Source organism: Rhinatrema bivittatum, chromosome 15 (genome assembly GCF_901001135.1).
Source record: "Rhinatrema bivittatum chromosome 15, aRhiBiv1.1, whole genome shotgun sequence".
Classification (NCBI taxonomy): domain Eukaryota; kingdom Metazoa; phylum Chordata; class Amphibia; order Gymnophiona; family Rhinatrematidae; genus Rhinatrema; species Rhinatrema bivittatum.
In genome coordinates this window covers 20,849,495-20,864,032 of record NC_042629.1, presented here as the reverse complement: position 1 = coordinate 20,864,032, position 14,538 = coordinate 20,849,495, and the positions used below count along the sequence as shown (strand labels likewise).

Here is a 14,538-nt window from a genome sequence, read left to right as displayed (position 1 = left end):
GTGTGGCATATGCTCTTTGGCATGAACACGCAAGGCACTAATTTCAAAACTACTAGAGGTGCAGCTCCATCAACCGTTTGTCCAACTTGAGCCTTACATGTGGCATGTATCACCATGGCTTCCTTTTTCTTTGTCTTTTGTAGGTAATCGCAATGAGGTAGTCATTACAGAGAATAACAACAGCATAACGGAGCAAATCACTGATGTCGTCAAGCAGCCTGCCTTCATAGCAGGCATTGGTGGTGCATGCTGGGTCATTCTGATGGGATTTAGCATCTGGCTGTACTGGCGCAGGAAGAAGAGGAAGGGGTTGAGCAATTATGCAGGTGAGAAATGAGACAAGGCTACCTTTCCAGTCGTCTACTGCGAAGAGGAAACTTATTTTGTAATTTTGAATCACATTAAGATTGAGTGCTCTTTTTATTTTTTATTTTTACTTTTAACAAAGGTCTTCCAGTTGCTCTTTTGCAAGAGACTTGGATGCATTGTGCCATACCACTCTCCCTATCATCATCATCAGACCAATTTTTTATTTTTCCATTTCCTGCTCATCAGCTAATGCGATGTTCATTATAAGACAGATTTACTACCTGATATTTTCTGTGTGAGAGAAATTTGTAGTAAGCAGCTGAAAAGTTCTGTTTTTTGCTCTCCCTGAAAATAGCAAGGTAGAAAAGACAGCGAAGCTTTAGGCAATGGGTTCTATTTTTAAAAGTGTTTTTCCTCACTCAGATGGGAAAATTCAGCTAGTAGGTGTAAGCTGTTTCAATGCTTTCTTGAAGTCTTAGTATGAGGTATTGATATATTAAAATAGATTGCATACTGAAGTTGCTATCAGTTTAGCACATTTTTATGAGTAGATTCTTCTGCCACATGCTTTAAGATGCACCACTAAAAATAGATATTTGTGTTTGTTCCTGCTTGACAGAGCCATTTCTCATACATGGTCTTGCACAATACAATTTTCTTACTATCATACCAACGTGACACATTCTACCATTTCTGTATTTGTCATGGTCTCCTAGCTTACATTTCTCTTATTGTTTTCACTAAAAAGAAGTAGTATACTCATTCAAAAATCAAATTTGTCTCAAGTAACAACTACGATTCATAGACTAATCATATCCACCCTTAAGCATTAAGTCTGATAATATATTTTCTGCTGGATGGCTAGAACTTAAAGTTGATTTGTTACAACGTGCGTGCATTAAATTCCAGCCAGAACATGGGTGAGCTGCTAAAGATGGCACCTTGGAAATGGTGCTTGTTACTCACAATCTCTTTGCTTTCTTGTTTTACAGTTCAGTCCTTCACCTTCACCCCTGCAGGTACTGTCCCCATTAGTCTGTCTCTTATCTCACACCATATCATTTACGATCATTAGTTGTCTTTTAGTGTAACAGCCATTTCAAGTTTGCAGAATTAAATGGAAACCTCACATGAGCCAGCACAAAAATGAATGTGTACTTTTCTTTTCATAAGGTAGACTGAGACCTGTTACACTGGTGGTTTCAGCAGAAAGCTCCTGGGGCCATTTACAGGCCTACATCGATGTTTGTATTTAATGCTGCACACTTCTTTTTTTCATCCAGCTTTGAAAAACATGCATTATTTTCTGTAGATTAATATTTCGGACAATGAGTATTCTGACAGATGTAGAAGCACGTTTGTTCAGCTTCCCAGGCACTATTCATCAAGGGACCTATTCAGATCTTCATCATGCAGAACATGCGGCCATGCACATGTGGGGATATATTTGCTGAAAATCCCTAAATCTGCCAGTTCGATTGGCCAGTTGAGCTTTTTCCGGTGAATAACTCATCAGTTTGCGACCGCACAATAGCTGCATACAAGGTGTAAATTGGTCCCTCAGTGTTTCTTCACCTTTCCAACTCCATTTGCTCTCAAATGTATCTGATCATCACCCTGAAACTGAGGCACCCATTCCCTGTTTTTCCTGTTCACCCTCTACTCAGATTCCCCAGAAACTACCATGCACCACAGGGTAGCACTTGGCACAAAGAAGGGGAGCTGGCACAAACCAGGTATTCCAAACTAGAGTAATATTTTTCACTGACAATTACGGAATGCAATATTATCTTTTTTCCTTTACTGGACTTAGGAGAAATTCCCATGAGCATGGCATGGAATTTTGGAAAGCTTTTAAGATTCTATTGCCCGCTGTTCTTACTTTGCACTTTTTTTTTTATGGCAAGACCATACTAAACAATAAAGCTTTTTTTTTTTGGAGGGGGGAAGGGGGAATCCTTCTCTGGATAAAGGACCTCATGGGATATATTTCTTATGCATCCCCAGAATACTTTAGTTAAAGTTGAGGGGAGGAGGAGGCAACTCTTTATAACCCTGTACTGTACAACACAGACTGCTGAAAAGCTGCAGATGCCTGGGAAAATTGAAAGGCAATATAGGCGCGTGGCTATAGGCAGTGCGTTGACAGATCTGTGGAACATTCCGCATGGACGCCCCACGCTTGCCTGTAAGATTCCGTTTTTCCCCAGTCTGCGTAGTATTTTTAAGGAGCATCAAGACATGTCAGTACCAAGGTACTTTTTGCTAACCATGTAAAGAAAGTAAACATATATTGTCACTCCTATGGTAGAAATATAGAATAGTGCCCTCCAAGGAAACAGAGAACTGAGAAACTCAGTATATAAAAAAAAATAGTTTAAAAAAAAAAAAAGCATAAATGAAGAAATGCTGAGCATTTTATGGTCAAGCCCTGAAATTGTTAAAAGAATGTAATGTATTTGACAGTCGTTTTAAGATGGAAAATATGATGGAATTTTTATATACTGTTCAGAGTCTACGTTTATTAAAAGAGGATTAATCAGCATTCATATTTGAGGAGCTACTTATCAGAAAAGGGAAAGGAGGTTTGACTGACAGTTTCACCCTTTTTGTTCATGGAAGGAGAATGGTGGGCGGTTGCAGACAGGCAGCTCCAAAGCTTTTCTGAAACCTCCATACTGGAAATGGTAGTTTATAATATCTCTGCATTTTTCTCCAGTTTTTGCAGGCAGTAGCATTAAGTTTAGCCCTGTCAAATTATATTAGCAAGTACTATGCACTCTATGTTCTGGTAAAGAAAAAACACAGAAAAGGCTCTTTATCCAAGTAGTGCCTGCCGTAGGACATGTCACATAAAACTTACGTTGCTACAGAAGCTCTCTGTGGAATAAGCATTTGTGTCTGCGTTAGCATCCTCCCCCAGAGCTGGCTGCATATATACTGTAGCAGTGAATGTCAAGGACTACAGATGAAATTTGTTAGATAAAATCAAAAGCAGTGTTTAATTGTGTTGGATAGTGATGTCTACATCTGGAATCTAGGAGGCCAGATGTTTAGGCAGCAGCCAACCTTAGTACTAGTAGCGGTTTAGATGGTATAAAATTAAGGGGTAGGAAAGGGGACATGAGGGGTGCTTGGGTGAACTAAATAGGGGATCCTGCTTATCTGACCAAGATGGTAGAATACAAAAGGGAGATGAGAAACAGAGTCCTGCATAAAGAGCGATCTCTTACAAGTAGTCATACTCTATGGCTGGCAGCTGGGGCTATACCTTTGGCACTGAGGGCAAGAATGACTGAGAAGACCAGATGGGACATTTGGTCTTTTTCTGCCATCACCTACTATGTTACTGTGTTTCAACTCATGCCTGCATACAGGAATGTCTATTAGTGGCATTATAATGATCTACTATAAACATATTTCTCTCTGCTCAGTTAATTTGCAACTTCCCTTCGTTTCCTTGCCAGCGATGATGATGCTTTCTAGAAGTTACATCAGGAATAAGGAACAATGAAAGAAAATTTTCAGTTTCCTCACTAACGTCCCAATTTTTAATGGCCCGTGCGTGTAAAACACAGGGGATAAGCGTGTGGCCGGGCCTTGCGCACACTGCTGCATTTTAAAAGGGGCCCGGCTGCGCGCATAACCCCTGTTATGCGCACTAGAGCTGCGGGGTGGGGGCGGGGCTAAAGGCGCCCGGTACAGCGGCCATTTGCCGCTGTGCTGGGGGATCGCGCACTGGAGGGTGCCGGCGCGCGCAACTTGCTGCAGCTCCTTTGCAGGATCAAAATGTAAGTTTAAAAAATGGGGGGACCTAGGATAGGGATTGGGAGCAGGTAGGAGAGGGGAAGGGAGGTTAGGGTAGGGGGTAGGGAAGTTCCCTCCCAGTCTGCCCCTTAATTGGAGCGGACTGGGAAGGAAGTGGGGAAGCCCGACGATGGATCGCCACGCAAATTAGAAAAATTCTACCCCCCCTTGCGTGCGCCAACCGGGATTTTATAAGATGCGCGCGTCCATGTGTGCATGCCGGGTAGCGTGCGCACATGGATGCACATGCGTTCTTTTTAAAAATCTACCCCTAAGAGGATTGAGTGAACAGATAAGTTCCGTCAAGAAATAACAGACACCCCCTTACACACATACTCCCCAAATCTGGCAGGATTGATAAATAACACTTTTTATAGCACCTTTGTAGAATGCTTTGAAATCTTCCCTATTCTCCCACCTCCGCTTCAGCCTCCCAACTACTGAGGACGGTTTTTAGCTTACGGGGGTGTGGTTGGGCGCTCCTGGGTACCTGAGCTTCTCTGTCTTACACTATACTGGGGCCTTCAGAAGCTACAGAATTCTTTGTAAAGCCTACGCAAAATTCCAAAAATTCTTAAGAGGCGCGGGTAGCCTTCAGTTTGACAGCTGGATGATAAGCAGGCCTGCCTACCAAACAAGAACAGTTCTTTACGGGGCACTTTTTAAACTGTCTGTGTTGGGACTAAGTCTCCGCGTGTATGTTTTTCACTCATAGCCTTTGCATCCATTAACAAAACAGAAATATGCACTTGTACTTTGAAACTTTCTGCCGATGCAAAGACTATCGGTCACCTGCACCTGATTCCCCCCCCCCCCCCCGCCCCCCTCCCCGCAGGTAGATTTCTGCTGGAAAGGTACAGGTGAAGGTTTGAAAGTGCAGTCTATGTGTGTGCATTTTTCCTCCTCCTACTGAAACACACCTCAGGAAATGCCTTCTCTCAATGAGATTGTGTAATATGGAACAATGCATTGACTGTGAACCCCACTGAAGCTGGGTAATCTTCAGGCAGCAGGTTCATGTGGGCAAAACTCTTTGAAAAGTGTTTCCCCAGCAGCAAAGACCGCCTGGGTCAGGTAGTGTTTGGTGGGGTAGTTTCATCTCAGGTGGGCAGTGCCTCTCAGTCCTGAGCTGGCCATCACAGAACTCTATATAACCTTAGCATAAGCCTCTTGACCGCGTACAGAAATGAAAGTGTTAAATATGAGCCATTTTATTTTAGAAGAGTGAAGAGCTGGCTGGCCACAGTTGGACGTATGCTGGCCATTTGGCTCTCTCTATAGTATTTACAGATGAAATGTGCCAGTGGAGCAGTCGGGAAAAGTAGAACTGCTGTGCTGAGAATTTCAGGAGGTTTTCAGTGACATAAATCTTCCAAAGAATCTGACCATGTCAATAAATGTAACTTCTCATTACTAGAAAAAGTGCCCAGTAATGGACATTAACACACAGATCACACTAAGTTGAAATATTGTTTCCTTCTTTATCCTACTTTAACCAGCAATTGATTACATTGTTATACATACAACTAAGCATTTTCTTTTAGTATTAGTCAATAGTCTGCAGTACAGGTTTGACATTCTTGTACAAACAGAACTGTAAGCCTCTATTCTCCAGCTATAACCCTAAACAACATGGCCTGTTCAGAAGGTTAATTATTTTATGTATTAGTGGTTCTATTACTGGTTTTTTTAAAATATTTTTTCCTGCAATACCATTGGTTAGTTAACAATGGCAGGATTTCCTCAGAGAATAAAAAAAAAAGTTAAAATTAGTCAAAACTGTTAGTTAAGGGGTAGATTTTATTAAAAAAAAAAAAAAAACCACTCGCGCGTACTTTTGTTCGCGCACCAGGCGCAAATAAAAGTTCGCCGGATTTCAATAGATATGTGCGTAGCCGCGCTTATCTGTTAAAATCCGGGGTCGGCGCACATAAGGCTGCCCAAAATCAGCAGCCTGCAATGGTTCCCTCCACCACCACCCCCCCCCCCCCGCACCTTCCCCTCCCTGGCCCTATCTAAACCCCCGCCTACCTTTGTTGCACAAGTTACGTCTGCCGGGCCAGCCACCAGCGCGCCATGGTCCGGTTCGGGAGCTGGTCTGGAGGCCGCAGCCATGCCCCCGGAACACCACCAATGACGCGCCGGCCGCAACACGCCCCTGACACGCCCCCGACCCACCCCTGACCCGCCCCCGATGACGTGGCGGCCGCGACACACCCCCGGCATGCCCCCCCCCAGGAAAGCCCTGGGACTTACACGCGTCCCGGGGCTTTGCGCGCGCTGGCAGCCTGTGCAAGATAGGCTCGGCTCGCGCAGAGGGGGTTTGTGGTAGGTTTTCGGGGGTTACACGCATAACCATTTGAAAATCTACCCCTGTGAAAAAAGCATCTAACAATCTGTGTCAGGCTTTGAAACATAGCCACTCAGAATCCAGTTATTTGTGTATTCATCATGAAGTCCTGAATGCTAATATAACTCTTGGTACAAACAAATAGAATCCATGATAAAATTACCTTGGCTGCAAATATTAGTACAATTGCAAAAGTGTTTTTAGATGTGCACATCCATGTGCATATATACACATCTGTATGTATGCATCAATAAAGACATATATGTGTGTACTGTATAACATGGAATAGACTGAAATATAAAACTGACAAATCTTTGCTCCATGATGAAAGAACCAAAAAAGTGAATTTTAAGACCCACATACGTGCGCATACGTGCATATCTATGGACGCGGCAATTGTATAACATACGCGCACATATGTGCCTCCATGTGCGCTCAATTTTATATAGAGGTGCGCATGTGCATGCAAATGCCTCAACTACCGCGTAAGTGGGGGGAATTCTATAAGGGGTGCGCACCAAGGCTACTTACCCTCTTCCCAGTTCATGCCCAGTGTAAAGAGAGGACTTCCAACACCCCCCCCCCCCCCCCCGTTTTAAAGGCTCCCTTCTTCCCAGTTAGACCTGACCCTTAAAACCCTACTGATTTTTTTTATTGTTTGACACATGCCAGCAATAGCAGAAGTAAAGTTACGTGGTGGGTTCCCCCAGCGGGCGCTTGGGCATTTATGTGCTCATCTTTTGGTCTTCCCCAACAAGTCCATGCCCACATCCCACCCCTATTTTTGGATTTGTGCATGTACTGGGAGATACGTGCATACATCGGTGATTCTTAACATCTATGTGGCGCATGCTGGCCCAAGACACCCATGTATCTCCCGGCATTGGCATGCTTAGGGCTTTTAAAATCCACCAGAAAAGCTTTCTATAATTCTTACCCGGACCTTGTGCATTTGTTTTCACTCTGAAAAATCATGTTTATTATAACCTGCAAAAGTCCATTTTGTATCTATTTTTTGATTCCTAACTGGATGGGGAGAAATGCTTTAAGGGGTCAATATTCAAAGAAACGCACATGCATCCATTTGCTTGCGGTTCCCAGCGCGCACGCACATGGATGCGCCAATTTTATAACATGTACACACCGGCGTGTGCATGTTATAAAATTGGATGGCCGCGTGCATATGCGCTGGGGGGCCAAATTTTCCATTTATACACACAGCGACACAGTCGGGCCTCCCCAGTTCCCTACCCCCCCTGCCTAACCTTCCTTCCCTTTCTCCTCTCCACTCCAACCCCTAAATCTAGCCTAACTAACCCCCTTTTTTTTGTTTTGTAACTTACCTGCTCTAATGAACAGAAGTAAGTAACACGCGCCGGCCGGCTGCTGGCGCACGCTTCCCTGGGACAGCCTACAATGGTGCTGTCCCAGCCTGCCCCCCCCCCCAGACCCCGGCCCACCCCCTTCGAGAGGCCCGGCACTTGTGTGTATAGTGGGGTTTACACGCATAGCCGGTCCTGTTTTAAAATGCGCATGGCGCTTTTAACGCACGTGGTCCTTAGAAAATCCACCCTTAAGTGTACTAAGCAAAGTTTTTTACCGATACTAGAGATGTGAATCGGAACCGGAATTGGTTCTGATTCCGGTTCCGATTCACATCGTGTTTTGTTTTTTTTGTCCGGCCCGATCGGGTTTTTTTTTTATCGGCTGTGCCTGAGCCAATAAACAAAAAACCCACCCCGACCCTTTAAAACTAATCCCTTAGCTTCCTCCACCCTCCCGACCCCCCAAAAAATTTTTTACAGGTACCTGGTGGTCCAGTGAGGGTCCCGGGAGCGATCTCCCGCTCTCGGGCCGTCCGCTGCCACTAATAAAAATGGCGCCGATGGCCTTTGCCTTTACCATGTGACAGGGTATCCGTGCCAATGGCCGGCCCCTGTCACATGGTAGGAGCACTGGATGGCCCACACCATTTTTAAAGATGGCGCCGGCCATCCAGTGCTCCCTCCATGTGACAGGGGCCGGCCAATGGCACGGATACCCTGTCACATGGTAAGGGCAAAGGGCCATTGGCGCCATTTTGATTAGTGGCAGCCGACGGCCCGGGAGTGGGAGATCGCTCCCGGGACCCCCACTGGACCACCAGGTACCTGTAAAAAGTCTTTGGGGGGGGTCGAGGGGGTGGGGGAAGCTAAGGGATTCGTTTTAAAGGGTCGGGGTGGGTTTAGGGGTTATTTTTGTGTGCCGTTTTTCCCGCCCTCCCCCAAAACGATAAGAGAACCCCCACGAACAATTTCGTGGGGTTTTCCTATCGGTTTCGGGGAGCCCCCGATTTCTGACGATTTTGAAAATATCATACCATATTTTCAGTCGTCAGAAGCCCGATTCACATCCCTAACCGATACTGATGTTGAGGTTCATGGCAACCAGACGCGAAACACAGCGCAAGAATACGGGGCTGTTACTTAACAAATGGAGATCTAGAGCCTACTGTCAGATAATCCTAACCAGGAATCATAAATGCCATTGAAAAAAAACATTTGGCATTTGAATTTTAAACATAGAAAAAGGAAATCAAACTGAATTACAAACATTGGGATGTTTTAAGACAAGAGGATATGACAAAAACGTCTCCTCTATTCTGTGGCATAAACTACTACACCTATGTTGTTCTCTATACCATACTGTCCTATTATAAAAGAAACAAGTCGAGTGTTACTTATCTCACATCCTCCTAAACCTAAAAGGTTTGTAAATAATTTTGATTGCAATGAGAGTTTTTCAATTGGATGTTCAAGAACAGTAAACAGAACCTCAATCTCATTTTTCTTTTTCAAAGAACTGCTTATAATTATTTGGGGAACAGAATGGTCAGGGTTTGGCAGAGTAGGTTGTTATGAGAGTAGCCAGTAAACTTTAATCTGGTGACTGCAAGCCTGCCTCTGATTGAGATAGTAGTGGAACATAATTTTAGTCATGTGGTTGGGTTGAATCACAGTGCAAAACCTTATACTTCAGGGTTTGAAATATCTCTCTACCTGTCTATGTGTAATGATTGTTGAAGGTTGTTGGCAAGTGACAGGAAATCCATAGATATATCTGTCAAGCTGATCGCAGGATGCCAAACAGTGCCATTTCTAGAAAACAGCATGAAAGTCCCTCAGATGAGCAACAATATAGCTCACCTTTGAGAGCTCAGTCCAAGCCTCTCTCAAAAATGCATCCTATGCCATACATTGTCACACACCCTAGCTATAGCACTGATGCCGAGTAGCCTTCTGTGTTTATCTTTCTACATATATATATATATATAGAGAGAGAGAGAGAGAAAGAGATACAGTTGACATATATCTGTATTAAATTGCTTAACCTTTATGCTATTCTATGCATGTGAATCTTGTGCAGTGCCATGCGCTCTGATGTGCTTTAAATAATACATTTTTCATTATTAAATCTACAGTAATTTAACTAAATCTCTCATTTCTTGTGTTGCAATAACAGTTACATTTCAAAGAGGGGATAGAGGACTAATGAGCAATGGAAGGTACGTGTATTGTGTTTGTTTTTTCAATATAAAAAAGATGACTTTTGTATATTTTTCATCAGGAATTGGAAAACTATCTAGACATGGCTATAATAGGAAGGATGCAGAGAATCCTAGGAGGAGGACTTAAATGGCACACCCCAAGGTTTAATGATCTGTCTCTGTGCATGTTAGAGGAATCAAGTCCAGATGTTTCATTTCTCCCAAGATGCCCAAAAAGAAATTAGTAGTAAATATCACAAGAAATGTGTTCATTTGTTACCAGGATGTTTATTGCATTAATAAGACATTAGCAAATGAAGTTGCTGTTCTTTAAGACTCCTTATTGGCTCCCACTAAATTGCTGTGAGTGAACAATTACACATAATCGATCACAAAATAAATGATTCATGGATGATGAATAGGCTGTAGATTGAAAGGACTGGATTCCACAACTTTGGCTACTCAATTGAAATTGATAAAACCTGATAACATACCCATATATCCTCATCTATTTTCTCTTTGTCAATATGGAGATTGTAATTAGGCCCCAGTAATAACTTCCAATCTCCTATTTAATCAATATTTTAGCAAAAAGAGATTAGGCCTAATGAGAGCTACTAGATGTGGCGAGGAAGCTGCTGGATCTTACTGCTGTTACTATAGAAACTCATGGTTCTCTTAGGGATTGTACAAGAAAGGTCTATCAGCAAAAATACAATCATTACAAAGGTTCTGCAAAAGGGCCAATCTACTGATAATTTTTTCAGAGAGCTTAATATGGCTGTAAATTTTTTATTGACCTAAGGTCCCTACTATGGAGGCAATGCCTCTCTCCCTTTCCCCTCCTCCTTCCCCTCCCCACAAAAAAAATACCTAAAAATCACTGCTGATGCCACACTACAGCAATATGACTACCCTCATTACCTCTATCAGATTACAGCATGGGGAGTAGAGATATTCACCCTCTATCCAGACACAATGCAGCCATTATTCTACTTCTTTTAATGCATTCAGGCTTTAATAATGGCATTGCATTTGAATTTAAAACCAACTAAAATACGATACTGGAACATAGTCCTATGTCACAAATCCATGTGCCTTTAAACGGTGTTTGAGGAGAGCTACCAAGCCTGCAGATGACAGGTCCGTATTTGCGATGTGAAGAGTGAAAAGCCTGAAGCCCTGGAAATGGCTGATACAGAGCAGGCAGTTTGAGCGATTGTTCCCTCGAGGTGGCAATTTATCATCCAGCCCTAACTGTGGATTCTTGCGTGATGCATCCCACTTCTCCATTCCAAGCAGACCACACTCTCATTCCGTCCGGAGCATGACGGATGCCTTGCCCCATTTCTTCAGACAATGCTGATTTGTATATAGCCTTAATTAAGTGCTGATGGACTTTAAATTATGAAAGCTCACACAATTTTAATTTGAAATGAATTAAAGCCTTCTGAACTGTTTGCCACTGAGCCTATTAGCAGAAACGTGATATGATCCATCCAACCCCTCTACTAGTTGCGATCTTCTGTTTCCTCACAGGCCTTTGCTTTAAATCTTTCCTTTTTTTTTTCTTTTTTATAAATTCTTCCCACCGCAGTCGTCCAGGACTATTGAATGCAAGTGACCCCAGTTATCCCTGGCTTGCTGACTCCTGGCCAGCCACCAGTCTACCAGTAAACAACAGCAATGGTGGACAGAATGACCTTGGGAATTTTGGTCGTGGAGGTTGGTTTGTCTATATAATTGTTCAATGTGATAACAGTTTTCTGTCAGATTATTTGCTTTTTTTGTGGCTTCATATCATATGATGTAGTTCTATTTCTTATTATTACATTTATATCCTACCAGCAATATGGCCATTATGCATTGTCATCGTCTATATGTTTTGTCCAGTAGATCTGACAGTAGTGACAGCGATGCACAGATTTTAAGGACAGTGCTATATGCCAGACCATGAAGACTAGTGTAGAACTCTATTTAAAAATGAGTCAAATTGGTGCTGAACATTTCTGAACCCCTTTGTTTTAGAGGGGTTGCCAGAAATTGCAAAAACATTGAGATCCATATAACCACAATTATGTAAAGAGACTAAATGACTGTGCATTAGTTTAAATCTCGCCTGATAACACCTGTCCCTGTGGATAGCCTCCATATTCTTTCAACCTGACACACAAAAATTATATAATATTTTGGTTTTTTTAGGAATCAGTTTTAGAATAAATCCTACTAAAGTTAACTAACAAACACCATTAATCTGGTCAAGTCCGCTCATCATTCTGGAAAATACACAAGAAAAATTGGTCAAATTGCCTAAAATAGATGACTCAGAAAAGCAAATGAGCTTATCAGGATCTAACGTTTTGATGCCATTACACATTTTAAACTGGGGAACTCTATGTACAAAGATTCCAGGTTCTATTTTCAGAAGAATTTTGCTGATTCACTCATTATGTTCAGGCAATGTATTGTTAGTACAATAAAAAACTGTGTGTACATATATATATATATATTAGGGATGTGAATCATTTTTCAACGATTAAAATTATCGTCCGATAATTTTAATATCGTCTTAAATCGTTATAGAACACAATACAATAGAAATTCTAACGATTTATCGTTAAAAATCGTTAAATCGTGTTAGTGCGCACTAACGGGAGTTAGTGCGCACTAACTCCCAGTTAGTGCGCACTAACTGAAAATGATACAAATTGACACTTTCCAGGTCAGTAAAGGTCAGTTAGGAATGAATATGTGTTCCTATTGGCTGGCTGCCCTCTTATCTATTGATGTTAACCAGGTTCCCACTGAGGTGATGGTTGGGGGGATGGGAAATGGAAATGGAAACTCAGGAACACTAACAGAAAATGATACAAATTATTGACACTATCCAGGTCAGTAAAGGTCAGTTAGGAATGAATATGTATTCCTATTGGCTGGCTGCCCTCTTATCTATTGATGTTACCAAGGTTCCAACTGAGGAGATGGTTGGGGGGATGGGAAATGAAAACTGTTGGTAGTTGACAAAAAAAGTAATGTGATCAGTCAATATGACTAGAACCTGTGCCCTATTCCTGATACCAGGGGTGCTGTGATCTTCCTGCACTCAGTGCCCTATCCCTGATACCAGTCTGAGACAGCTCCCTCCCTGCATTACTAGTGAGAGGCTGGCTTCACAGACAGGGGGGAGCTGCCTGACCCTCACTCCTGACTTCCCCCATGTCCCAGCTAGTGAATGGTGTGTGGGTGAGGGGGGGGGAGGATGGTGAAGTCTGAGACAGCTCCCTCCCTGCATTACTAGTGAGAGGCTGGCTTCACAGACAGGGGGGAGCTGCGTGACCCTCACTCCTGACTTCCCCCATGTCCCAGCTAGTGAATGGTGTGTGGTTGAGGGGGGGGGGGGAGGATGGTGAAGTCTGAGACAGCTCCCTCCCTGCATTACTAGTGAGAGACTGGCTTCACAGACAGGGGGGAGCTGCCTGACCCTCACTCCTGACTTCCCCCATGTCCCAGCTAGTGAATGGTGTGTGGGTGAGGGGGGGGGGGTGGATGGTGAAGTCTGAGACAGCTCCCTCCCTGCATTACTAGTGAGAGGCTGGCTTCACAGACAGGGGGGAGCTGCCTGACCCTCACTCCTGACTTCCCCCATGTCCCAGCTAGTGAATGGTGTGTGGGTGAGGGGGGGGGGGAGGAGGATGGTGAAGTCTGAGACAGCTCCCTCTCTGCATTACTAGTGAGAGGCTGGCTTCACAGACGGGGGGAGCTGCCTGACCCTCACTCCTGACTTCCCCCATGTCCCAGCTAGTGAATGGTGTGTGGGTGAGGGGGGGGGGGGGAGGATGGTGAAGTCTGAGACAGCTCCCTCCCTGCATTACTAGTGAGAGGCTGGCTTCACAGACAGGGGGGAGCTGCCTGACCCTCACTCCTGACTTCCCCCATGTCCCAGCTAGTGAATGGTGTGTGGGTGAGGGGGGGGGGGGAGGATGGTGAAGTCTGAGACAGCTCCCTCCCTGCATTACTAGTGAGAGGCTGGCTTCACAGACAGGGGGAGCTGCCTGACCCTCACTCCTGACTTCCCCCATGTCCCAGCTAGTGAATGGTGTGTGGGTGAGGGGGGGGGGTGGATGGTGAAGTCTGAGACAGCTTCCTCCCTGCATTACTAGTGAGAGGCTGGCTTCACAGACAGGGGGGAGCTGCCTGACCCTCACTCCTGACTTCCCCCATGTCCCAGCTAGTGAATGGTGTGTGGGTGAGGGGGGAGGGGAGGATGGTGAAGTCTGAGACAGCTCCCTCCCTGCATTACTAGTGAGAGGCTGGCTTCACAGACAGGGGGGAGCTGCCTGACCCTCACTCCTCCGGGGTATTGTGATCTTCCTGCACACAGTGCCCTATCCCTGATACCAGGGGTGTTGTGATCTTCCTGCATGCAGTGCCCTATCCCTAATACCAGGAGTGTTGTGATCTTCCTGCATGCAGTGCCCTATCCCTGATACCGGGATGTGTGCAAGAAGATCACAACACCCCCGGTATCAGGAATAGTGTGTGCAGG

At 44.2% G+C, this 14,538-nt stretch overlaps 1 protein-coding gene across 14 annotated transcripts in view; it reads left to right on the top strand.

Moving 5' to 3' along the window:
• ROBO2 (roundabout guidance receptor 2) overlaps window positions 1-14,538 on the top strand; it is a 1,949,228-nt gene that overhangs the window by 1,883,932 nt on the left and 50,758 nt on the right. For all 14 annotated transcript variants that reach the window (XM_029577976.1, XM_029577972.1, XM_029577965.1 and 11 more), the window contains 3 exons: window positions 144-326; window positions 9,968-10,010; window positions 11,590-11,717. In XM_029577976.1, the coding sequence (XP_029433836.1) occupies window positions 144-326; window positions 9,968-10,010; window positions 11,590-11,717 (354 nt within the window). The remainder of the gene's footprint in view (window positions 1-143; window positions 327-9,967; window positions 10,011-11,589; window positions 11,718-14,538) is intronic.